This window comes from Trichomycterus rosablanca, chromosome 26, assembly GCF_030014385.1.
Source record: "Trichomycterus rosablanca isolate fTriRos1 chromosome 26, fTriRos1.hap1, whole genome shotgun sequence".
Taxonomy (NCBI): Eukaryota; Metazoa; Chordata; class Actinopteri; order Siluriformes; family Trichomycteridae; genus Trichomycterus; species Trichomycterus rosablanca.
The window spans coordinates 14,860,294-14,884,111 of NC_086013.1; the positions used below are offsets into that span (position 1 = coordinate 14,860,294).

Consider the following 23,818-nt stretch of genomic DNA (forward strand, 5'->3'; position numbering starts at 1 on the left):
ATAAGGAGATCTGCTGATCCCAGATGCTCCGTACCAGCTGTACATGCGAACGGATTTGATTTATTACGTCTGTGGGTGTGCAAAGCCGGAGTCCTGCGTTGTGTTTGTGTTTACAGTTCCACTGTCCACTACCATGGGCCCTCAATCACTTAATTCACTTCAAATAAAGGTGGCAGCGGAATGCTGTAAATGTCACTGTTCTGTGAAGTCATGGTCCAGCTCCTGGTCACTCAGAATGTGGTCGATCTCGGGATCTTACGGTTCAGTCCGTGGCCACTTGTGGGCGAGACAGATTTGCATAAGTAAACAGACAGGATCGTGTAACGTGGTGGGATTTATCTTCAGCATGTGTGTAGTCAGGGTTGGATTTCCTTCCCAGCATGTGGAGGCTAAAATTAAAGACTGACCAGCAGTCACCGTGTCTACCCTGTAAGAGTGGAAGGGGTAGGGTAGGGCAGGGCTTGTGAGATTTATTGGGACAGATTCTACCCCGATGGAACAGGAAGATCAGAATCTTTGGGTCAAACAACCACTGCTGAGTTTCCAATGTTGGACTCTTGAGCATCGTAATTGATAACAATTATAAATCACTTTAGACAAAAAGCATCTGCTACATTTTTTAATAACAAACTTGTTAGGGCAGGGGTAGCTCAGCAGTTAGGGTAGTAGACAAGGGATCAGAAGGCTGCTGGTTCAATCCCCACCTTTCCAAGTTGCCAGTGTTGGGCCCCTGAGCCAGGCAGGGTTTCCTCACACATATACTGGTAGATGAAACCTGGTAGAAAGCAGAGATCAGAGCTACATGCACCGAAATCCTGATCTCTGGCTTAAAATTCATCTGACTTCATCTGATCTGATTTGCGCTTACACGCCCTCTTTAAAATCAGACGCCCGCAGAAATCTCGCCGAAGCGTCGAAGCTGGTGAAGAAGTGGACTTGAATTAGAGGAAGGCGCTGACGTGTCGCCGCCCGGCTGTGTTTACGGAAGTGAAGAGGGGAGATCCTGCTTCACAGAGCTCGTAACAGTGACTGGGAGGAGAAACGAGCAAAAAAATCATCTGTGTTTATACTGTGGAGCAGATAGATGGGATGAAAACCCCATGATGATGCCAATAGGAAAAACATGTGGTTTGTTTAATTTTGGTGAAACACAAACTCTGACACGCCGTCCCAACATTTTAAGTATGTGTGAAGGAGCTGATCACAGTAGATCTTTTATTATAATTCAGATTTGCTGTGAGTGTAGCGGAGTTAAGAGAAAAAAATAATGCCAGAATGTTAGCTAAACAATTTCCTCTGGCTGTCAAGATGCCGTAGACACTCCGGTTCAAAATCGGCCTCCTTCATTCTTTTGTAACAGAATATTCCAGATTATTAATTTAATAGTATTATTTCAGCATTTAAATATATAGACAACTGCGATGGACTGGCATCCCGTCCAGGGTGTTACTATGTGCCTTGCGTCCTTATTGGATAAGCGGATAAGAAAATGAATGAATGAACATATAGACAAAACAAACTACGTATTGTGGCATTCCCAGTACCTGTAAAGTGAACATTCTGTGCTGAAATATAAAACAGGGGTTTCTATTCTATATAGTACAGGGCGGCACGGTGGCTAGGTGGGTAGCACTGTCGCCTAACGGCAAGAAGGTCCTGGGTTTGATTCCAAGGTGAATCAGCCTTGGTTCTTTCTGTGTGGAGTTTGCATGTTCTCCCTGTGTCTGTGTGGGTTTCCTCCCACAGTCCAAAAATATGCAAGTGAGGTGAATTGAAGATACAAAATTGTCCATGACTGTGTTTGATATTAAAGACTTGAACTGATAAACTGATGAGTAACTACCTGTCCTGTCATGAATGTAACCAAAGTGTGAAAAATGACGTTAAAATCCTAATAAATAAATAAATATACAGTAAAAAATATAGTACTATAAACTATAAAGTATATAGTACAACCTATGTACTAAATATAAACCCTATAGGGCACAAGTATCTATTCTATATAGAACATGGGGTTTTACATAAGATCATGAGTTCATGAGTTGCACGTACTCATACTGAGAAATAACCTTCACGTTTCTCTTTCAGATCCAGACGTTCGGTGTGGAGTCGCCATGCAAAACCATAGAAGATCTGACGAGCGGTGTGGTCATGGCTCAAGTTCTCCAGAAGATGTGAGTTCTACATATGTTTACATGCACACATGTGTACACACCAAGAGCATGACCTGAGAGGCACACGCCAACTCTGTTTCACTGCAAAACACACACACACACACACACACACACACACACACACACACACACACATACACACATTTACTCATCAGATGCTCTCATAAACATTTACTAATAAGTTCCCTTCCCTAAACAGCTTATAATTTCTTTTATATAACTGATTTATTACACCTTATTACACCTAACTGATTTATTAGTTGAACCACCTGAATTCAGAAATTAGAAGGGGTGTCCCAATACTTTTGTCCGTATTGTGTACCATCTGTAAGGGGCCAAACTGGCTTTGAGTATATAAAGATGCGCACCATGCAGCCCAGTGTTCGACCAAGATAAAATAAATAAAGTAAAAAATGTAGAATAAAAATAAATGCAGAATAAAAGCATGTTTTACTCCTGTTTTCTCATTTCTATATTTTTTTCCTTGCTTCATCTCTCTCTCCTTTCAGAGACGCCGTGTACTTCAGCGACAGCTGGATAAGCCGCATTAAGTCTGATGTCGGTGATAATTGGAGGTTAAAGGTAAACGACTGTTTTGGGTTTTGCTCTTTGTCAGCAGTTCTCATGGATTGAGAGACGTCTTTACGTAAGGACGTGTTGTTTGCAGATTAGTGACCCATTATTTGTTTTCTTTCCTCCAGATCAGTAATTTGAAGAAAATATTAAAAGGAATTCTGGATTATAATCATGAGGTAAAAAGAACTGTTGTGTTGGTGCTTGAACATGGTATATGATCTATATATTACAATGCATTTTTGATTTGTCTTGTTTTTTTGCTCTTCAGGTCCTAGGACAGCAGATTAATGACTTCACTTTACCAGACGTGAGTCTGATTGGGGAGCACTCGGATGCAGCAGAGCTCGGCCGAATGCTGCAGCTCATACTGGGATGCGCTGTCAACTGTGAACAGAAGCAAGGTGTGTGTGTGTGTGTGTGTGTGTGTGCTGCATTCTGTAATTCTTCTATAGCTGGTTTTTAAGTGCCTGCAGTTGAGGAGCTAAACCCTAAGGGTCTGTTTGGGATCTAAAGTCTGAATAATCTGAAAATTGTCAACAATGTAGACAAGTATTACTATATCTGTCTGTCTGACTATCTATCTAATGATAGCTGTCTGCCTATGTATCCATCCTAATTATCTCTCTCTCTACACACATTCAAAAAGTAAATGGTCATGGTGCCCCTGTTTACAGCCCTTCAATATCACATCTACCTACCTTCAATTTCTTTACAATTTAGTCATTTCCAATTCCCATTTGTGAATCCGCTTCTGCTTGCCCAATCCCCAAATTAAGTAAGCGAGTGAGTGTGAGCTGTTGAAGATGATATAACATTGATGAGAAGACAGACAGATAGACAGACACAAAGACACACAGATAGATAGACACCCAGACAGAACGACACACACACAGATAGACAGACTGACAGACACACAGATAGATGGATAGATAGGCAGGTAGACAGAGATAGATAGACAGACAGACACAAATTGATAGATAGGCAGGCAGATAGTGATAGATAGATAGACAGAGAGACATATAGATCGAGAGACAGAGATAGATAGACAGACAGAAAGATTGATAGACAGACAGACTGATTGATAGATGGTCAGATAGGTAGACACACATTTACATTTACATTTACATTTTCTGCATTTAGCAGACACTCTTATCCAGAGTGACTTACAGAAGTGCTTCCATAGTAAACATTTCATTTCTCAAGTTTTAGTAAACAACAGTCAAAGAACACAAATCTGCTGAAACCTGTTAGAACCAAAGTGGTTTTTTTTTTTTTTTTTTATTAATGAAATGGAAAAAAAAATTTTAGTAAATAGGTATAGGTCAGCTTAAGTGTTTAGTAAAAAGGTGGGTTTTTAATCGTTTTTTAACGATAGATGGATAGACAGACAGACAGATAGGTAGACACACACAGATAGATAGACAGACAGCTCTACAACTGCTGTAGATTATTTCCAGCTGGAATAAAATCAGTTCTGTTCTCATTACTACTAGGATAACTCATGAACTCTCTGTTCCGGTTTGTTCTGTGTGAGTAAATGAAGGTTGTGTTTCCTACAGAATACATTCAGACCATCATGATGATGGAGGAATCTGTGCAGCATGTTGTAATGACCGCCATCCAGGAGGTGAATTTCACCCAGTTTATTTTAAATCCTCTCGTTTCGTCACCGCGCTCATTTCTAAAGTGTTTGTTTCTGCTTTTATTTACAGCTCATGAGCAAAGAAACTCCCGTTTCTGCTGGAAATGATTCTTACGCTGATTTGGACAGACAGGTACAAACATTTTCTTTGTTTCTTCTTTTTATTTGTTCTGCATTTTTCTTTACAAGTTTGTTTTTTATTTGTTGTTTGGTAAATTTGAAAAACATTTTTGTCGACGTGCTCTTAGTTGAAGAAGACCGCGGAGGAGCTGACCGACGCTTTGGCTTCCAAAGAAGAAATTGCACAGCGCTGCCACGAGCTGGACATGCAGGTGAGGATCTCCGCTCAGTGGGCGTCGGCTTGTTTAGACCACCAAGCTTCCTCTTGAACCGTTTCTTTAGTTCTGTAAACATTCAGCTCCATGTGCTTGTAGATTTTTTAAAATAGAGCAAGACCGTCTGGGCAGATCCCATCAATAATCGCTTCTGCAAATCAGCTTAAGCACGGCATTCGCACAGCGAGCACAGTGGGTTTGAATCTCAGCTATGCTATTATTGATCGGCTGGGCACATACACAGATGTGACTGAATATGCCTGAGCACTAGTCCCACCGCAACCCTGACCAGGACCAGTGGTTAATTAAAGTGAAAAATATTTAAATATAAACGAACAGTTGAAGTCACGCAGCGGGATATTCCGCTAGCACACCATGGTTTGAATCTCGGCTCTGCTACCGGTCAGCTGGGCACCATCTAGTGGGTACAATTGGCAGTGCCTGCAGCAGACCAAAAGTCTGCTGGGTGGGGTCTTCAAACGTTGAGCAAGGACCCTGGTTAGCAGACCGAGGTGCCTGTGCAGAAGTGGATGAGCCTCATGTGCAAATTCACCGAGGCATGGGCAAAAAAGAAGCGGTCGAGGGACTGTGCAGACGTCAGAGGGGGCGTGGAGCAGGCACATACACCCTCCTCAATCGCAATTGAGACCCCCAGCAGCGGAAGACTAATTGGCTTTGCTACATCGGGAGAAAATTAACATTTTCAAACTTTTACACCTTACATTTTTATTTATTCCACATTTACAGTGGTGTGTAAAAGTATTTGCCCCCTTTACGTTTGCCTGTTATTGCATGTCCGTCACACTAAATGATTTTATATCATTCAACAAAACATGAGATTTCACAAAGCAAACGTAACCGAGATCCCTGAAAACCCTTGTGTTTTATTTACAAGCCTCTAAAATTTCTTAAAAGCAACCAAGCTTGTTATTCACCATTCCTGTAGGTTATAAAACTCATTCATTTTATACCTGAGCAAACAGTCAGGCAGTCAACTTAAAGTTTCTACAGAAACACTGCTCCACAATCTACACTGAAGGGTCAAAAGTATGTGTACATCCCTGCTGAATACTGAGAATACTTGTTTTAACATCTGAATGACCGCGCATGGCCTGGACAGAGCCCTGACCTCAATTTGTAAACATCTTTGTCTAGTTTGGCCTTTTTGCTTTATTGTTGCTCTGCTATAGCAGTAAAGATCCGCTGCACTTCTCTATAGCGTGTGTTTCTCAGCAGATCTAAAGCTTTGCATTGCTTCTTAGCTCTCGATTACTTTATAAAGTTTAGTACTACACTTCCAGATGTTTCTGTTTCTCTGTTCTCTTTTTTCCGTCTGTACCGTTTCTGTTTTGACCCTCTGCATTGCTTTGAAGGCCTACCTCGTCCAAGGGGATCGTGATAGGCTGAGATTAGAGTGTATTGAACTAGAGGAGAGGGTAATGTTCCTCTTTTCCTCCTCCTGCTCTCTTATTCTGCTGTGTCTGGTGTCCAGAGTTCACCACTCGCTTTCTGTAACACCTCTAAATAACGTGCAGGTTGTTTGACGTGTGTGTGTGTGTGTTCTCACAAACTAATCTCAACCAAACTTGTGTGAGAACACTCCTGCAGTCCCACGATTCATCTCCTGATTCTGTTTGAACTAGTGTGCTTTGAATCACGGATGATCAGACAGATTATTGGACGGACAGATGATTAAGCTCATAACCTACTCATTTACATTTTCCACATTTAGCAGACGCCTTTATCCAACAGTACAGTGACGGTATACAGTCTGAGCAATTGAGGCTTAAGGGCCTTGCTCAAGGGTCCAACAACAGCAAACTGCCAGTGATGAGGCTTAAACCAGTGACCTTCTGATTACTAGTCCAGTACCTTAACCACTAGGCTCCGGCTTGCCCTGTATTCTGGGAGAAATTGTTGCATAAATCTCACAGATTAATATTTGTATACGTAACAAGTGCTCTGTACAAACCTCATGGTTAGGCAGTAAGATTAAAGGGCTGCGTCTCAATCCACAAGCTAAACAGTCATTAAAATGTATGTACTAATAAGGCAGATGCTTTAGTACTGTATGTGATTTAGGACACAGCACAGGTTTTGCAGCCAAATGTAAATAAGTCAAATATAAATCGTCACTGATACAGAACCTTTATATTTGTATTTTGGTAATCCTAGAGGTCAGTTGTAGCTTAGTGGTTACGGTACTGGACTAGTAATCAAAAGGTCGCTGGTTCAAGCCCCCCCACTGCCAGGTTGCCACTGTTGGGCCCTTGAGGAAGACCCTTAACCCTCAATTACTTAGGCAGTATACTGTCAGAGTACAATAAGTCGCTTTGGAACAAAGCATCTGCTAAATGCTGAAAATGTAAACGTAAAATTTTACAGGGCTATTTTCTTGTATGGCATCCTGTAAGCCTACAGCAATTTAAAGCTCACTTGACTGTAGACAGTGTCACTAATGTTTAACAGCTTCTATTTTAGTCAATAAATAATAGATAATAAATTACAGTTAGGGTGTCCAAAACCACAATTTATGTTCTTCCTAATGAGTGCACTAAATTACACTCCACCAAATGTATATTATTGAACTGGCAGATTTAAATCCCAAAAGTGCAACATAGCAGCGGTGCTATCGGCCAGTCAGGGGTCTACACAGACATTACGGGCTGTATCTAAGGGTTTGGGTGGGGGTGCAGGCGGTTGGCCAAACAGCCTTGCCATTGGCAGGTGCACTAGTCAACCAAGCCCTGATAAAAGTAGGGAGGATTGCGCCAAATTGTGTTCCGGACCCGAACGATCCACTGTGGCAACCCCATAAAATGATCCTGTTTAAGCTTTAAGCATTTCTGAGCTTAAAGTTTGTATTTAGTCATTTTTATTTGAGGAACCTCGATGGTTCATGTTGGATCGTCATGATTTGGACACAAGTTCTTCTGTCCTGTTTGTGCTCGGCACATTGTGTGTGGGATTCATTAACGTTACAGTCATTTTAATCTGCATGATGTCTCGGTGGCTCCTGCTCTTCACTACCTCACGTTCTCACTCATGTTTGTGCTTGCTGTAGTTCTTACAATTGTTTTTCAATGCCAAACATTTTACTTATATAGTCAATTCCAATACTGACAGACGCATGTTGTGGTTTTTTATTAACCGTGAATAGAGATTGTAGGTACTTGTGTGAGAGCAGTTGCAGTCCTCGCCAGAATTATTGCACCCCTGGTCAAGATGAGCAAAATGTGAATTTCTCATTATCATTTTTAGTCAACTAGCTCAATCTCACACTGAATAATTTAGGAAAATCCAGTTCAAATGTGATTAAAGTAAAGAAATAATGTTTTAAATCAATTCCTTATTTCATTTTCCCTCTTTTTCACCAAATCCAGTCACGTCCAGTTAGTTGCTGCCACTGTCCCCACCGTCAATCACGGATCGCTTCTTTTCACCTGCCCCCCGCTCAAGTGCTTTGCCCCTCCTGCTACCCCCTAGCATGCTTTACCGTGGCTCAGTGGGTAGCACTGTCGCCTCACAGCAAGAAGGTCCTGGGTTCGATTCCCAGGTGGGGCGATCCGGGTCCTTTCTGTGTGGAGTTTGCATGTTCTCCCCGTGTCTGCGTGGGTTTCTTACGAGAGCTCCGGTTTCCTCCCACAGTCCAAAGACGTGCAGTCAGGTGAATTAGAGATACAGAATTCTTCATGACTGTGTTTGATATTAAACTTGTGAACTGATGAATCTTGTGTAATGAGTGACTACCGTTTCTGTCATGAATGTGTCCAAGGAGTGTAGAGCATGACGTTAAAATCAATAAATACATTTAAATACAACACACGTGCACCTGTCTAATATAATAGATTAATATCATGATCTTTTCTTCCTTCACTCAGGTGGCGGCTCTACAGGAGGAGAAGAGCAGTCTGCTGGCGGAGAATCAGGTCCTGATGGAGCGTCTCAACCAGTCCGACTCCATCGAGGACCTGAACAGCCCGGCCGGACGGCGTCACCTTCAGCTACAGACACAGCTGGAGCAACTCCAGGAGGAGACGTTCAGGTGAGAAGAAACGGACAGTGAGTGATATACGTAGGTGTAAAGACAAACTAAAGGAGTAGGCAGTGAAATTTAGTGTAGAAAATTTAAAAAATGAGAGCATGTTTGGCACTTTTGTGAACCTTATTGCTGTGTTTTTGTTTATTTTTGCACCCGCTGGAAAAAAAAAACCTCACAGTTTCGGACAGTCGCGTTTTACAGACCGGTGCTCCCCCTTTTTGGTTGCTCTGTGAATCATTTTGATATTAAATGCAGCTGTACTATTATTAAATTATGCTTATTTTTGTGTTCGTCTGACCGGGCCAAACATGTACCAAGCTTGATGATTTGCTAGTCATGCGGAGCTTCTCACTTCCACAAAAGCTTTCTGCATGAAATGCTAACGTTAGCACGGCTTCTCGTGGCAGGATGAGCGATCTCTCTTCTCTCATGTGGGATTGTCAGGCTCTGCCCTTTCCGCCGGCTCCTGAGGGCATCGGCTCTGTTCTGGCCCTGCCCCAGTGGAGGTAACCACACCTAGCATGGGCACAGAGCGCACCTCTTGGGCATAGTCACCCTCTCGCTGGGGCGCTTCACGGGCTCAGGGGATGTCGGTGAATCCGGCGACTGTTTGCTTTTCACCTCCTCGTGGATTGATGGATTGATTCTGACCACTGTGGTTTTCAGTTGCAGCTTTTTTCTGATTGTTTGCTTTACAAAAATGTTTTACCAAATTGTTTTGGTGTCTGGTCATGAACGGCAGGCTCGAGGCGGCTAAAGACGACTACCGTATCCGCTGCGAGGAGCTGGAGAAGGAGCTGCTGGAGGTGAAGGGTCAGAATGAGGAGCTGACCTCTCTGGCTGACGAGGCTCAGTCGCTCAAGGATGAGATGGACGTGCTCAGGTGAGACCAGAGGGTTCTGTTGATCACTTTAATGTGTAGGCCTTCAAATCTGACCAATATCACCCGCACAGAGACCGGGAATAATGGAGATCAGTGCGTGACTCTCCGTACGCTATACAGATCCCTGTATAAACCCGCCTCATGCAGGGGAAAAGAAGCGATTGGCTACTGCACACGTATAGGAGGATGTGTGTGTTAGAAACGGCTCTCCTCGACCAGGGTAGGGGTCAGCCGCAGTAGAGGACATACAGCTGGGTGACTGGATACGACTAGATTGAAACAGAAGTATTGGGACACCCCTTTTTATTATTGAATTTATGTTTCATCCACAGCAATTGCTAGAGGAAATTCATGCTACTAACTTTGCAGCAGCAGTTTTGGGAAGGGCACAAAGCAAGCATACAGATGTGAAGAAAAGCTCGATTTAAAGAAACTCCAGTGGCCTGCACAAGCCCAGAATGAACTGCACTATCTATTGAGGCTTGTTTGACCAACGTCAGTGCCCAGCCATATAAATGCTCTTTTAACTGAATGGGCACAAATTCTAATAGGCAACTATGAACCATCTAACAATAAAATAAAGCAGAATTAAGTACTTAGGCTTGCGGTCTTAATGTCATTTTTGCTATTTATCCCTCTCAGACACTCGTCCGATAAGGTGTCTAAGCTGGAGGCTCAGGTGGAGTCGTACAAGAAGAAGCTGGAGGATCTGGGTGATTTAAGAAGGCAGGTGAAGCTGCTGGAGGAGAAGAACACCAGCTACATGCAGAACACAGTGAGCCTGGAGGAGGAACTACGGAAAGCTAACACGGCCCGCGCCCAACTCGAGACCTACAAGAGACAGGTGCACAAACATGAATATCTTAAATTATTACTCCACATGTGACAGGCCTGTAGGGCTGAGTGGGTTGAAAAAGCCAATTAACGGTTGGGGCGGCTTGGTGGGTAGCACTTTTGTCTCACAGCAACAGGGTCCTGGGTTCGATTCCCAGGTGGAGCGGACCGGGTCCTTTCTGTGTGGAGTTTGCATGTCCTCCCCGTGTCTGAGTGGGTTTCCTCCGGGTTCTCCGGTTTCCTCCCGCAGTCTAAAGACGTGCAAGTGAGGTGAACTGGAGATACTAAATTGTCCAGGACTGTGTTTGACATTAACATTAAAGACTTGAACTAGGTGCCCAGGTGGCGCAGCGGGATATTCCACTAGCGCACCAGCATCTTGCCACCGGTCGGCTGGGGCGCCATCTGGCGGGCATAATTAACAGTGCCTGTAGCAGATACTAATTGGCCATCGTATCTGCAGGGTGGGGGCCGGACTATGTGTGGGTGGGCGAGTCTTCATACGCTGTGTAAGGACCCGGATTGGTGGAAGAGATGCCTGTGCAGAATGCAGGGGCGAGAAGAGGAGGGCTGTGCACGTGTCGGAAGAGGCATGAGCAGCGACGTGCTCTCCTTGGATCTGGTATCTCTCAGCAACGGAAGACAAATTGAGTGCGCTAAATCGGGAGGAAAATGGGGAGAAAAAAGACTGGAAATTAGGGATGCATCGATACCATTTTTTCCCAACCGAGTACAAGTACATGCATTTTTGTACTTGCCGATGCCGATACCGATACCTATTTAGAATACCGTTTTTTTTAAACAAAAACACACGTGAGAAGTGACGAGAAGTTTAATGACACCACGTCCAAAAATGCACGTCAACAAGTAGCGAGTGATCAAAGTGTTTGTGCGCTGATGTGATGAAATCAAGGAGGAAAAATAAATGAATCTGAGTGGATTTGGCAACACGAATAGCATGGATTGTTCTGTAGTGAGTTGGAGGTTGATAAATATTTTTGCAATGTTGGTGTTTTGCAATGTTGGTCAGAAATACTGTAAAACGTGTGTGTGTGTGCCGGTGTATTCTGATATAAACTATATTATCCCCCTGTCCCACCTGTTTACACTCCTCTCCTGCGTTTCCCCTCACACCGTATCCTGTGTTCTCATTGGCTGTTCGACATGTCACTCATTCCCAGTCGCACATCTCAGATCAGATATCTGACGTGCTAGAAAACTCGATCCGGTTGCTGAGCGCCGAGCGAAAATCAGGGCAAAATCGTGTAGTGTGAACCGGGCATAACGCAGCAACGTGCCCTACGCACACGGTATCGGATGTTTCGTATCGGAGCCTCCTTTGCGAGTCCGAGTACAAGTTATTGAGCGCGGTATCGGGCAAATACCCGATACCAGTATCGGTACTCATGCATCTCTACTTGAAATAATGAATTTTGTGTAATCAGTAATTATCTGTCCTGTCATCAATGTAACCAAAGTGTAAAACATGACGTTAAAAATCCTGATAAATAAATAACTAATAAACGTTTGGGTTTGTAGGTGGTCGAGCTCCAGAACAGACTGTCTGAGGAATCCAAGAAGGCTGACAAGATGGAGTTCGAGTGCCAGCGTCTGAAGGAGAAAGTGGACTCGCTTCAGAAAGAGAAAGACGTAAGACTGCATCAGTACTTACTGTAATGAATAAATCACTGTAAACTCATTATAGAGGCCGTGTGAGTGCATAGAGGTGTGATGATGTAGGTGTAGAGGGGCTGTATCACTGAAAATGCGACCAATCAGGGTGCAGCTAACCGGGCTTGTGGAAAACAAGTGCACATGGATTTATTGTTGCGATTTTTAAGATTTTATCAGCCACCATATGGCCAAAAGTATTTGGACACCTGACCATGAGCTTGTTGGACGTCCCATTTGAAACTCTGGTATGGTATTAAAATAGAATTGCCGCTCCGGTGGCGTAGCGGTAAAAACACACGCTGGAACCAGAGCTGGGATCTTGAATACATCGTATCGAATCTCAGCTCTGCCTGCCGGCTATGGCTGAGCGGCCACATAAACAACGATTGGCCTGTTGTTCAGATGGGCGGGACTAAACCGGATAGGGTCTCTCTTTCTCTCTCTCTCATGACTGGTGCAGTTACGACCTCTGCTGGCTGATTGATGGCGTCTGCACAGAGATGAGAAAAGAGTGCTCTCAGGGTGTGTCTCTCCGTACACAACGCTGAGCTGCACTGCACTCGTCAAAGTGTAGGTGATAAGATGCATACGGCATGCTGCCCACGTGTCGGAGGGGGCGTGGGTTAGCTTCGTTCTTCTCAATCAGAGCAGAGATCGGCATTGGTGGACAGGAAGCGTGATGCAATCGGGCAACTGGACGCTCTAGAAGGGAGAAAAAGGGGAGAAAATGCATAAACAAAATATAAAATAGAGTTACATCTGTGTGATCGTTTCAGCTATAACAACAGTTAGTCTTCTGAGAAGGCTGTGGGAATTTGTGCCCATTTATTCAAAACAACTTTGTAAGCATTTGTATGGCCGGGCACTCATGTTGGTTAAGAAAGCGTTCAGTGAAACTGAGGTCAGGGCCGAGATTTTCTTCCTGTCTTTATAGAGCTTGTTTTATACCGGACCAGGAAAGGGCCTTCCCTTAACTGTTGCTGCAAAGTTGGAAGCATATCATTCCTTTATATAATTGATTTATTACACCTGTAACACTGAATTCAGTAACTATATGAGCTGTCCAGTCGGGTCCTTGTTAGTCCCAGTCCTGAATAGCGTGCACTTCAGCTGAAGGGGTTATGTAGGAATTTCTGCAGACACTAATGGATAATAAATACTTTTGCTGTGACACCCCGAGAGGAAGCAGCTGTAGCTGATGAGTTTGATTAGATTTGATGCGAGTGTACAGAGCTCAGTGTGCTGCCTCAGAGCGAGGAACACGAATGATTTTCTGTTTTTCTTTCATTTCTGTTTCTCTTCCTGTCGCTTTATCACAGACCCACATGTTTTTCCTGCCCTGCTGTCTGTTTGGGTTTCTGTTTTCCTCCGCCTCTCATTCTTTATTTTCTCTTTCATCCCTTTTTCATTTTTTCTCTTCACATCCGTTGTCTCTTTTAACCAAACAGAAGTGGAATTGAGAAGAGGAGGAATTGAAGCTGTCTTCTTTTACTTTATGACTTAAACGTAGGGAAGTTTACACTGGAGTCTGTTACTGACATTGTTGAGGCACTTGTGTCCTAATATTTACCATAAAAACATATATTTAGTAATCATGAATTTATATAAGAAAGTCACAGTAATGTAAGGTGTTTGATTACGATTGGCTTCTTCATTGCAGCGTCTATTGCACTATTATGTGTTACAAGTAGAGATGTAACGATGCACCACAAGGCAGTTAATAACCGATTCAAAAATTCCACGATTCAAATCGATTTGACATGTAAAATGAATCGATATTCACTTTAAACAGCAGAGGGCGCTGGCACTATACACCTCGCCTGGTTGATGTCACTGGCGCTATACACCTCGCCTGGTTGATATCACTGGCGCTATACGCCCGGTTGCCAGAGGGTTTTTTGCCTACTTGGGCTTAATTCAAAATTGTTTTGCATAGTTTGTACCTACCTCAGAAATAAAAGGGCATTCATTATTTAGATAAATAAAAGATAATGACAAATACAGGATTTTATTTTCTTTTTTTAAGATAAATAATAAAAGGAAATTTTGTCATCATTTGTCTTTAATTTCAGTTTAAAAAGTCGGGAAAAAATCGTATCGTGAATCGCATCGTGGGTAGAGTGTATCGTTACCTCCCTAGTTACAAGACTTGTAGGAAGCTTTTGCAGAAGACTGGCTGTTGTTGTAGCTGAAAAGATCACATAGATGTCACTCTATTTTAATAGCATTTGTTTTATTTTTTTAAATGGAATGTCCAACAAGCTCATTATCAGGTATCAGGTACTTTTGGCCCTGTAGTGCACATACTGATACAAAGGCACAGCAAACAGCTTTAAAACCCTACAAAACACTTCTGCTACTAAACCAGGGTTATCGCAGTAAAACATGCTTTGTATTTGCACCATGAGAAATCTCCAAAGGTAATCTGTGGGTACAGTTTTTAAACTGAGAGTACGGATTACCAAACCGTGGGTACAGATTTTGACCCCACAGGTATTGACCCCTAATGGGCTTCGTATCATGCAACCGTGTGGTATTGTGTTTATTTCTCTCTGTGTAGCGGATGAGGACTGAAAGAGACTCTCTGAAGGAAACGATAGAGGAGCTGCGCTGCGTTCAGGCTCAGGAGGGTCAGCTGACCTCAGGTTAGACCTGTTATAAACCTGTTATAAAGCAGTGATGTTTATTCTGTATTTAAACTATTACAGATTGTGTTAGACTGTAAAACGTTTGTGCTTTTGGTCGATAGGACTGGTTCCACTGGGCACCAACGAAGGCTCTGATTCACTGGCTGCAGAAATCGTCACCCCAGAGATCCGGTACGTTTCCTGGCTATATTTAAACCCCGGCTTTAAATCATATTTCTCTTTAAAGCTGTATTTTTACACTGTGTGGATTTGTGTGTAGGGAGCGACTGATCCGTCTGCAGCATGAGAATAAGATGCTGAAGCTGAATCAGGAGGGCTCAGACAACGAGCAGATCGCCCTGCTCAAGAGTCTGCTGGAGGACGCCAGCGTCCGGAAGAACGAGCTGGAGACGGAGAACAGGTAACGTGCACGAAATACAGATCAGCTTAAGCTCCTGATATTCAGTCACAGCTAGGAAACAGTACAGTGCATATGCATGCAACTAACAAACTAATTAATCAATCAATCAGTAAATACATAGAGCCTACATAGACATTGTTATTCCTGGCTGTGTCCAAAATAGAATTTTATGTGCCACATTGTCTGTAACTACACAGAGAGTGCACTGTAGTGCACTAAAAAGACGTACTATGTAGTACAGTGGATTGTGGTTTGGAACTCTGCCTTAAAGAGTGTAGTCTTGCCCTACTGACCCACCGCCAAGCGGAAACGTTCAAGATAGAGTCTGACACAGCAGACTAAACAGGGAATGATTCGTTGATGGCCGGTTTGTCTCGTCTGTCTCTCAGGTTGGTGAATCAGAAGCTGTTGACGGGTCAGAGTCATGTGGAGGAGCTACAGAAGAGCCTGCAGGAACAGGGATCCAAAGCCGATGATGTAAGTAACACTCAGGTGCTTGTAATGCCTTCCTGACTTCAGCTGAGTTTATTTGGCTTTAAACAAGACGCTACATGACTTCAGTTTTCCACTTCAGCTCATGATGTCACTAATATTATAATGCGACCAGCACGTACTAACACACTTCCATGCTGGTGGAGCATCGAGGTTTTAGGATCATGCATGTGTGTGTTCTCATGCCTTCATGGCCTTTGAGATGCATCTCTCGATCATTTAGTTGAACATGTCTTAACATCGTCCATTCCTCGCCCTCTGTACTGTGGCCAGGACTCTCCCAACTCCAGCCCTCTTTCCTCTGTCTCACAATCACCCCTTCCTCAGGCTAGAGTAAGTACAGCATGGAGGAGTCCTAACAAATCTGCTTTAGGGCTTTAGGGTTTATTTGCTCTTTGCTTTTGTTTATCTGTAATGAGATTAACAGTCTGGAGAACGTGGTTTGGAATTTTGGCTTGAGACGTTATATGTTAACGTATCAATGTTCTAAGATTCGTCGTTAGTGAACAACACACGCATGTGGAAGGACTCGGAAGAGGAGGAAGACCAGGGGCTAGTCTGGTACTAGTGACTAGAGACAGCGAGGGCATTAGAGAAAGCTGACCCATGTGTGCAGCCAATCATTGCAAAGCGATGACGATGTAGTGACGCCGTAGTGACGTGTGATGTGAATGTTATAAGCCAGTGCATCAGTTCTGAAGATGGAGCTCAAACCACTGCCATCTTACTCAGTGGCATGTTAGAGCAATACCAAAGGGTCTAATTACACACTCTGTAGCACGTACTATGCTGTGTCCTTTAGCAGACGCTTTGATCCAAAGCAACTAACAATGCTGTGACACTATGCAGTCTAAGCAAGTAAGGTTTAAGGGCCCAACAGTGACAGCCTTCTTTGGTGCAGAATTATATGAGATCTTTGCACAGAAGATAAACATGATAGATTGTGCTGTATCTGTGTTGTTCACTGATGACAGTCCGGGTATTCGTCGGATCTGGTCCGGATGCCATTCCTGATGGGACTAGCACTGAGAGCACACTAGAAGTGCCAACACCAACTGGCTGGCCAGATCCTCACAGTCCACTACCCTGGACATTGGCTAATTGTGTCCGTGCAGATGCCCGACCAACAGATAGCACCTAGTGCCAATAAGCGTCCCATGCTGTGTGTTGTGTATAATAGATTCTAAAGGAATTGGCATACTACAGAGCCTAAACAAATCTAAATGGATAATTAGATAGATAGATAGATAGATAGATAGATAGATAGATAGATAGATAGATAGATAGATAGACAGACAGACAGACAGACAGACAGACAGACAGACAGACAGACAGACAGACAGACAGACAGACAGACAGACAGACAGACTTACATTTTCAGCATTTAGCAGACGCTTTTATCCAAAGCGACTTACACAATGAGCGGTACACGATGAGCAATTGAGGGTTCAGGGATAGATTAGTGGCGGGGCTTGAACCGGCAACCTTCTGCTTACTAGTCCAGTACCTTAACCACTGAGCTATCACTGGCCGATAGATAGATAGATAGATAGATAGATAGATAGATAGATAGATAGATAGATAGATAGATAGATAGACAGACAGACAGACAGACAGACAGACAGACAGACAGACAATAACTAAACAACTGTAACTATATAAGGACGCTGCTTAATAACTGTAACTATACATATATATGTAAAACAGTTGTGTAAAGTGCAGGTGCAAATGATAAATAATAATAACAGTCCAGTGTGTGATCTGGGGTGTTGATGGTATTAACTGTGCAAATGATAAATAATAAATAATAGGTCCAGTGTGTAGTCCAAATCCATGTGTTATGGATTGCACTCCTTCGGCATGAAACAGGGGCAGGTCAGTGTTTGCAAAAGTTGGCTGTAAACAGCACTGAAAGTGAGCAAAGACAGACATAATCTCGTTAAAGATCACAGCTGCACCCATTAAGCCAGCTGTTTATTTACCATTTATTAGCCGTTCTGATCATTCTAGCCATGCCGGTAGCACGCAGATGCAAAAACGGGAGCTTCCAGATCCTTGCCAAGCATGTTTTTGCTTTTGCGTTTCAGTCAGAAGCAGCTGGGCTCAATTCCACATTAAAATGCAGCATTTATTACTGTATGATGCTTAGGTTTGGTTTTACTGAACTAATAAGCTTGTGTGGTTGTGTTTTATTATCACTGTGTGGCACTAGAGGGCGCAGTAGCACTGTAGCACTGTGTGTTCTGACCTGATGAGAGTCTCATTTTGCTGTCTTGTGTTTTACCCTTGTGTTGCAGTCAGTGCTGCTGAAGCGGAAGTGTGAGGAGCATCTGTGAGTGTTTTACTGATTCACTGGTTTAATTGCCCACTTGAAAAGTTTCTAGTCAAGCTTTCGTTTTAATCTTCTGCTTCTGATTGTGGTCACTTAGAGCTAAATTGCGAGATGCGAGTAACGAGCTGCAGAAGAAGAGTGCCCTCATCGAAGACCTGGAACCTAAATGTAGTGCAAGTGGTGAGTGTATAATGAAGTTTCATTGTTTAATGTAATTTATGGAATAAATGGTGTGTTGACATTGACGTGTTTCTGTTGTGCTTGTAGCCCAGCGGATCGAGGAGCTGGAGGACGCTCTGAAGAAGAAAGATGATGAGATGAAGCAGATGGAGGAGAGATATAAGAAATATCTGGAGAAAGCAAAGAGTGTAAGACAAGCCCTCACACATCTGACAGCTAGACGGAGTGTAAGATTGATGTTTGTGAATGTCACCAAAGACTCGGCTCGTCTTCAGGTGGATTACTAACTGGTTGTCGCCTCACAGCAAGAGGGTCCTGGTCCTTTCTGTGTGGAGTTTGCATGTTCTCCATGTGTCTGTGTGGGTTTCCTCCTGGAACTCCGGTTTCCTCCCACAGTCCAAAGACATGCAAGTGAGGTGAATTGGAGATACTAAATTGTCCATGACTGTGTTTGATATAACCTCGTGATGATGATGAATCTTGTGTAACGAGTGATGACGTTAAAATCCCAATAAACAAACAAACAAACTGTCCGGTTGCACCGATCGGAAGCCACTATTACAAATGTCTACAGTTTTATCCGAATGCCAGTTCCAGGGAAATAAAACAGCTCTGCCAACTGTACAGCGCATCAAGAAATCTTGAAATCTCGTACGGATTTGAACCATTTATCCATGTAAAAATGGATAAATTCCAATTAGACTCGTATCTACTGAACTGAACAGCACAACACAGCAAATCGAGGGGTCTGAATACTTCCCAAATCTGCTGCGTTCGTGTAACTCGACGATGTTGTGTGTGTTCCTCAGGTCATTCGGACTTTGGATCCCAAACAGAACCAGGGTTCAGCTCCTGAGGTCCAGGCCCTTAAAAACCAGCTACAGGAGAAGGACAGAATGCTGCACTCACTGGAGGTGAACACACACACAAACACACACTTGCTTGTAGGGAACACACTCTGTATGTGTAACGCATGTATGGTGTGTGTTTACAGAAAGAGTGTGACAGAGCGAAGTCTCAGAGAGATCACGAGGAGAAGCTGATCGTATCTGCCTGGTACAACATGGTGAGTCTTGCCACTGTTGGGCCCTTTAGCACGGCCTGTCACAGTAAGTCGCTTAAAAAGCGTCTACTATATGCTGTACATGTAAATAAGCCATAACATTAAATTCTACACTCACTGTCCATTTTATCAGCTCCACTTACCATATAGAAGCACTTTGTAGTTCTACAATTACTGACTGTAGTCCATCTGTTTCTTTGCATGCTTTTTTACCCCCTTTCATGCTGTTCTTTGATGGTCAGGACCCCCACAGGACCACCACAGAGCAGGTATTATTTAGGTGGTGGATCATTCTCAGCACTGCAGTGACACTGACATGGTGGTGGTGTGTTAGTGCTGGTATGAGTGGATCAGACACAGCAGCACTGCTGGAGTTTTTAAACACCTCACTGTCACTGCTGGACTGAGAATAGTCCACCAACCAAAAATATCCAGCCAACAGCGCCCCGTGGGCAGCGTCCTGTGACCACTGATGAAGGTCTAGAAGATGACCGACTCAAACAGCAGCAATAGATGAGCGATCGTCTCTGACTTTACATCTACAAGGTGGACCAACTAGGTAGGACTGTCTAATAGAGTGGACAGTGAGTGGACACGGTATTTAAAAACTCCAGCAGCGCTGCTGTGTCTGATCCACTCATACCAGCACAACACACACTAACACACCACCACCATGTCAGTGCAGTGCTGAGAATCATCCACCACCTAAATAATACCTGCTCTGTGGGGGTCCTGACCATTGAAGAACAGGGTGAAATCAGGTTAAAAAGGTATGCAGAGAAACAGGTGGACTACAGTCAGTAATTGTAGAACTACAAAGTGTTTCTATATGGTAAGTGGAGCTGATAAAATGGACAGTGAGTGTAGAAACAAGGAGGTGGTTTTAATGTTATGGCTGATCGGTGTATGTTGTAATGATAAATATTTTACTGAATGTCTCCATGTGTCTCTCTGTGTCTCAGGGCATGGCTCTGCAGAAGAAAGCGGCCGAAGACAGATTAGCCAGCACGGGTTCCGGTCAGTCCTTCCTGGCACGTCAGAGGCAGGCCACCAGCACGCGGCGCTCCTATCCGGGCCACGTGCAGCCCGCCACAGCCAGGTAGACCCGCTCCTGTCACCATGGCAACATCTCGGTCAATCCGGACCCCTGTCTCCTCACCCCGGCTGTCTTTCTGTTCCTCCTCGTCGTCTTCTTAATCTGAGCTGAACTTAAAGCTGGCCGACTGAAACCAGCCACGTTTACAGTCTCACTAAAGGCTTCGTCCCTTCAGTCAGTCCTCGGGGTGTTTTTTTGTGTCTTCTTAAGAATTTATTTTAACATTGGAGTTTGTGTGCGTTCGTTTTTCTGCTGCAGTATTTGTCTGGTGCACTTCTTCAGGAAGGTGCAGTGACTGTTACGTCCGTCTTGTTTATGTCATTAGAGCTTTAAAGATGCAGTAGATTCATGTGTGGGGAAAAAAAACCACCCTAAATATTTTATTCATCAGTTTCCCTTGGGTTACTTTCACAGCTATTAGCGTTCCTGTACTAAAAACCCCACCACAGGGCTGAGACGTAGCATCAGGGGTTGGGAATGGTGACCTGGGATTTTTTTTTTAATAGGGTAAAATAATTCTGAGTGCAGGAGTAAAATTACTTACTTTATTTTTAGAATCCTGAATTGATTCACTAGACCACCAGGCAACTGAATAAATGTAACCGACGTTTTTAACCGACAGTATTAATCAGATAACGACTTGTTTGTTGGTTATCAGTTAACCGGTTAATCATTAACACCCCAACTAATCCATCTGCATGAGAATTTGAAGCTTTCTCTTGTTTGCATGTTAATTCTTTCATTTCACTCTGAGGAACATATCTATGCGTTACAGACTGTGGGGATTTGTGCTGCATTGTGTTTTTTAAGGATGTCTCACCACTCAAATTTAGAAGCCCAGGTTCGTGTGGGTGGTGCTGTCGTTTCACAGCAAGGAGGGCCTGGGTTTGATTCCCTAGCTGGCGGCCGGGGTCCTGTCTGTGTGGAGTTTGCATGTTCTCCCTGTGTTCACGTGGGTTTCCAACTGGAGCTATGGAATTGCCCTAAGTGTGTGTGTGTGTGTGTGTGCCCTGTGATGGACAGACGACCTGTCTGGGCTGTTTCCGGCCTTTCGCCCAATAAATCAGACCCACCGTGTCATGTGATGCTTTTGTATTAAATTTGTTTTATCTCTCATCAGTAGGTCTTTACATTTATGTTCACTAGCAGGGTGTTATCGTTCATGTCATGGGATCATGTGATCATTCTGATCCAATCGTTCTAATCAGCTTGTAGCAGACACGCCCTCCATGAGCTGAAGTCCCGTTTTCCCCTGTAGAAAGATTGATTAAAATGATATGCGAGTCTTGTTCATGTCTGAGATGAATTTATGCAGTGTTATTTATAGCTAAAAGACTAAAACTTAACAGCTACTGGGTTAGTGCAGCGCAAGCTTCACGTCTTATTAATAATCCATTCATCTCCGACACTGTCGACCTTCAATCGATTTGAACTGGGTGTGCTTATGTGGCTTAATCCTGGATCATTTACATTTACAGCTGCAGTAATGAACCTGGTCGACCTTACTTTATCAGAGACACCTCATCAGTGACTGTTGGACACTGGTCAGGTCAAGTCAGTAGCACAGCTGAGATTTGAGACCTCACCAATGAAGGGTTAGGACTGTGCCAACTGACCGCGAAAAACTCTGGGTCCGGGGCCAAACCCGGGATCTCTGGGTGCAGAACCAGGGGACTTCCCATCACAGGGCTCCACACACATAGCCAATCTGTCTACTGGCATATTTTTAAGGTGGGAGGCTACCTGCAAAGACATGGGAATCTGTGTATCACTAAAGCATTACTGTGCCGCACCAGGCTTGTGTTTTGCCCACCAAACACCCTTTGTATAATCAATACAGATTCACAGATGGGTGTGAATGTAGCACAAGCCCTCATTGTTGGATTCAGGTTCTAGATAAACAAACCCAGCTTCCATTCAAACCAGTATGTTAGATGTCTGATCCACTTACATTAGCATGAACATTTGGAGTAGCCAATCTGTCTACTGGCATATTGGCATATTTTTAAGGTGGGAGAAAACCAGAGTACCTGAAGCTAACCCGCATAGACATGGGAATCTGTGTAGCACTAAAGTATTACTGTGCCGCACCAGGTTTGTGTTTTGCCCACCAAACACACTTTGTATAATCAATACAGAATGGTTGTAGCACAAGCCCTCGTTATTGGATTCAGGTTCTAGATAAACAAACCCAGCTTCCATTCAAACCAGTATGACATCTGATCCACTAACATCAGCATGAACATCACCATGAGGATTATTAATTCCCAGCCTGTTCATATCATGTCTTCTAATTTTCTCTGCATTTTGTTTATCTCTCTGTCGTCCCTCTACAGCGACGTAAAGGCATGATGAGCCGCTCGGGTTGCCGACGCTGCATGACGCCGCTGCTTGCATGACTGATTTATATTTGAGTTCGATCTGCTCTCGATAACGAGTCGACACTAACACCTCTCCTGTAACTCCTGCGCTCGTGTTCCGTCCGGAATCGATGAGCTGCATGCTTGTTTTACTAAGCCTCTGCTTTCCCAGCTTGCAACTTACACAGGTGGGCGGAGCCCGGAGGTCACAGGCAGGTCGCGAGAACCTTCATGATGTGACTACAATGATCATTGACACTTTTATGGTGCCTGTTGCAGTGTTAACGAATATCATATTATGCAAGAAGTGTTATTAATAGGAATATAAAGCTTTGCTGGCTTAACTGTCGGCTGATCTGTAGGTCAAGTTATTAACTCTTAATTTTGCTTATTTATTCGTTTGGGTTTTTTATTTTTGCTTTTTGCTTCTTATTTTATATAAAGTGTTATTTCTGCTTATTTTCCATGAACAAACTTTGGAATGGTGTGTTACCTACTGGAAGCTGGACAGCACTCCCAGCTTCTGTCTTTATACCATTGTATTAATCACTACGTAATACGGTTTTAAACAGTCGGTAGGCTATCGGTCAGAATGAGGGGAAAGCGCAGTACCTGATTGAGACAGTATTAGTGTGTGGGGGGGGGGGGGGGGGGGGGGGGGGGCAAGCTCAGTATATAAAGAAATACCAAGTACAGACTCATGAATTAATGAGTAAATCACGATTAAACATGTGCAACCGTGTTGATTGTGTCTCTTTGCATATTGATAAAGAAAAACTCCAGGATTTTTTAACGTAGCATATTGGCCAGCGCCACGGACAGTCATTTCATCACAGTGTGCTGTACTGCGAAAAGAACCTGTTCATGAAAAGGTCAATAATTAAGCAAAATGATTAAAGTTCTGTTACCAAAATGGGGCGGCACGGTGGCTAAGTGGGTAGCGCTGTAGCCTCACAGCAAGAAGGTCCTGGGTTCGAACCCCAGGTGGGGCGGTCCGGGTCCTTTCTGTGTGGAGTTTGCATGTTCTCCCCGTGTCTGCGTGGGTTTACTCCGGGTGCTCCGGTTTCCAAGTGAGGTAAATTGGAGA

General features: G+C 43.7%; 1 protein-coding gene across 1 annotated transcript in view; it reads left to right on the plus strand.

Moving 5' to 3' along the window:
- Nucleotides 1-23,347, plus strand: part of hook3 (hook microtubule-tethering protein 3) — a 28,546-nt gene extending 5,199 nt beyond the window's left edge. The window contains exons 2-23 of the mRNA XM_062988693.1: nucleotides 2,089-2,174; nucleotides 2,684-2,756; nucleotides 2,876-2,926; nucleotides 3,019-3,151; nucleotides 4,310-4,377; nucleotides 4,463-4,525; nucleotides 4,641-4,724; nucleotides 8,609-8,772; nucleotides 9,512-9,652; nucleotides 10,295-10,496; nucleotides 12,026-12,136; nucleotides 14,721-14,805; nucleotides 14,910-14,979; nucleotides 15,068-15,208; nucleotides 15,598-15,685; nucleotides 17,998-18,032; nucleotides 18,130-18,212; nucleotides 18,300-18,400; nucleotides 19,022-19,126; nucleotides 19,207-19,278; nucleotides 20,238-20,374; nucleotides 22,708-23,347. Coding sequence (XP_062844763.1) covers nucleotides 2,089-2,174; nucleotides 2,684-2,756; nucleotides 2,876-2,926; nucleotides 3,019-3,151; nucleotides 4,310-4,377; nucleotides 4,463-4,525; nucleotides 4,641-4,724; nucleotides 8,609-8,772; nucleotides 9,512-9,652; nucleotides 10,295-10,496; nucleotides 12,026-12,136; nucleotides 14,721-14,805; nucleotides 14,910-14,979; nucleotides 15,068-15,208; nucleotides 15,598-15,685; nucleotides 17,998-18,032; nucleotides 18,130-18,212; nucleotides 18,300-18,400; nucleotides 19,022-19,126; nucleotides 19,207-19,278; nucleotides 20,238-20,374; nucleotides 22,708-22,723 — 2,109 coding nt within the window. The 3' untranslated portion in view covers nucleotides 22,724-23,347. The remainder of the gene's footprint in view (nucleotides 1-2,088; nucleotides 2,175-2,683; nucleotides 2,757-2,875; nucleotides 2,927-3,018; nucleotides 3,152-4,309; nucleotides 4,378-4,462; nucleotides 4,526-4,640; nucleotides 4,725-8,608; nucleotides 8,773-9,511; nucleotides 9,653-10,294; nucleotides 10,497-12,025; nucleotides 12,137-14,720; nucleotides 14,806-14,909; nucleotides 14,980-15,067; nucleotides 15,209-15,597; nucleotides 15,686-17,997; nucleotides 18,033-18,129; nucleotides 18,213-18,299; nucleotides 18,401-19,021; nucleotides 19,127-19,206; nucleotides 19,279-20,237; nucleotides 20,375-22,707) is intronic.
- The last annotated feature ends 471 nt before the right edge of the window (nucleotides 23,348-23,818 follow it).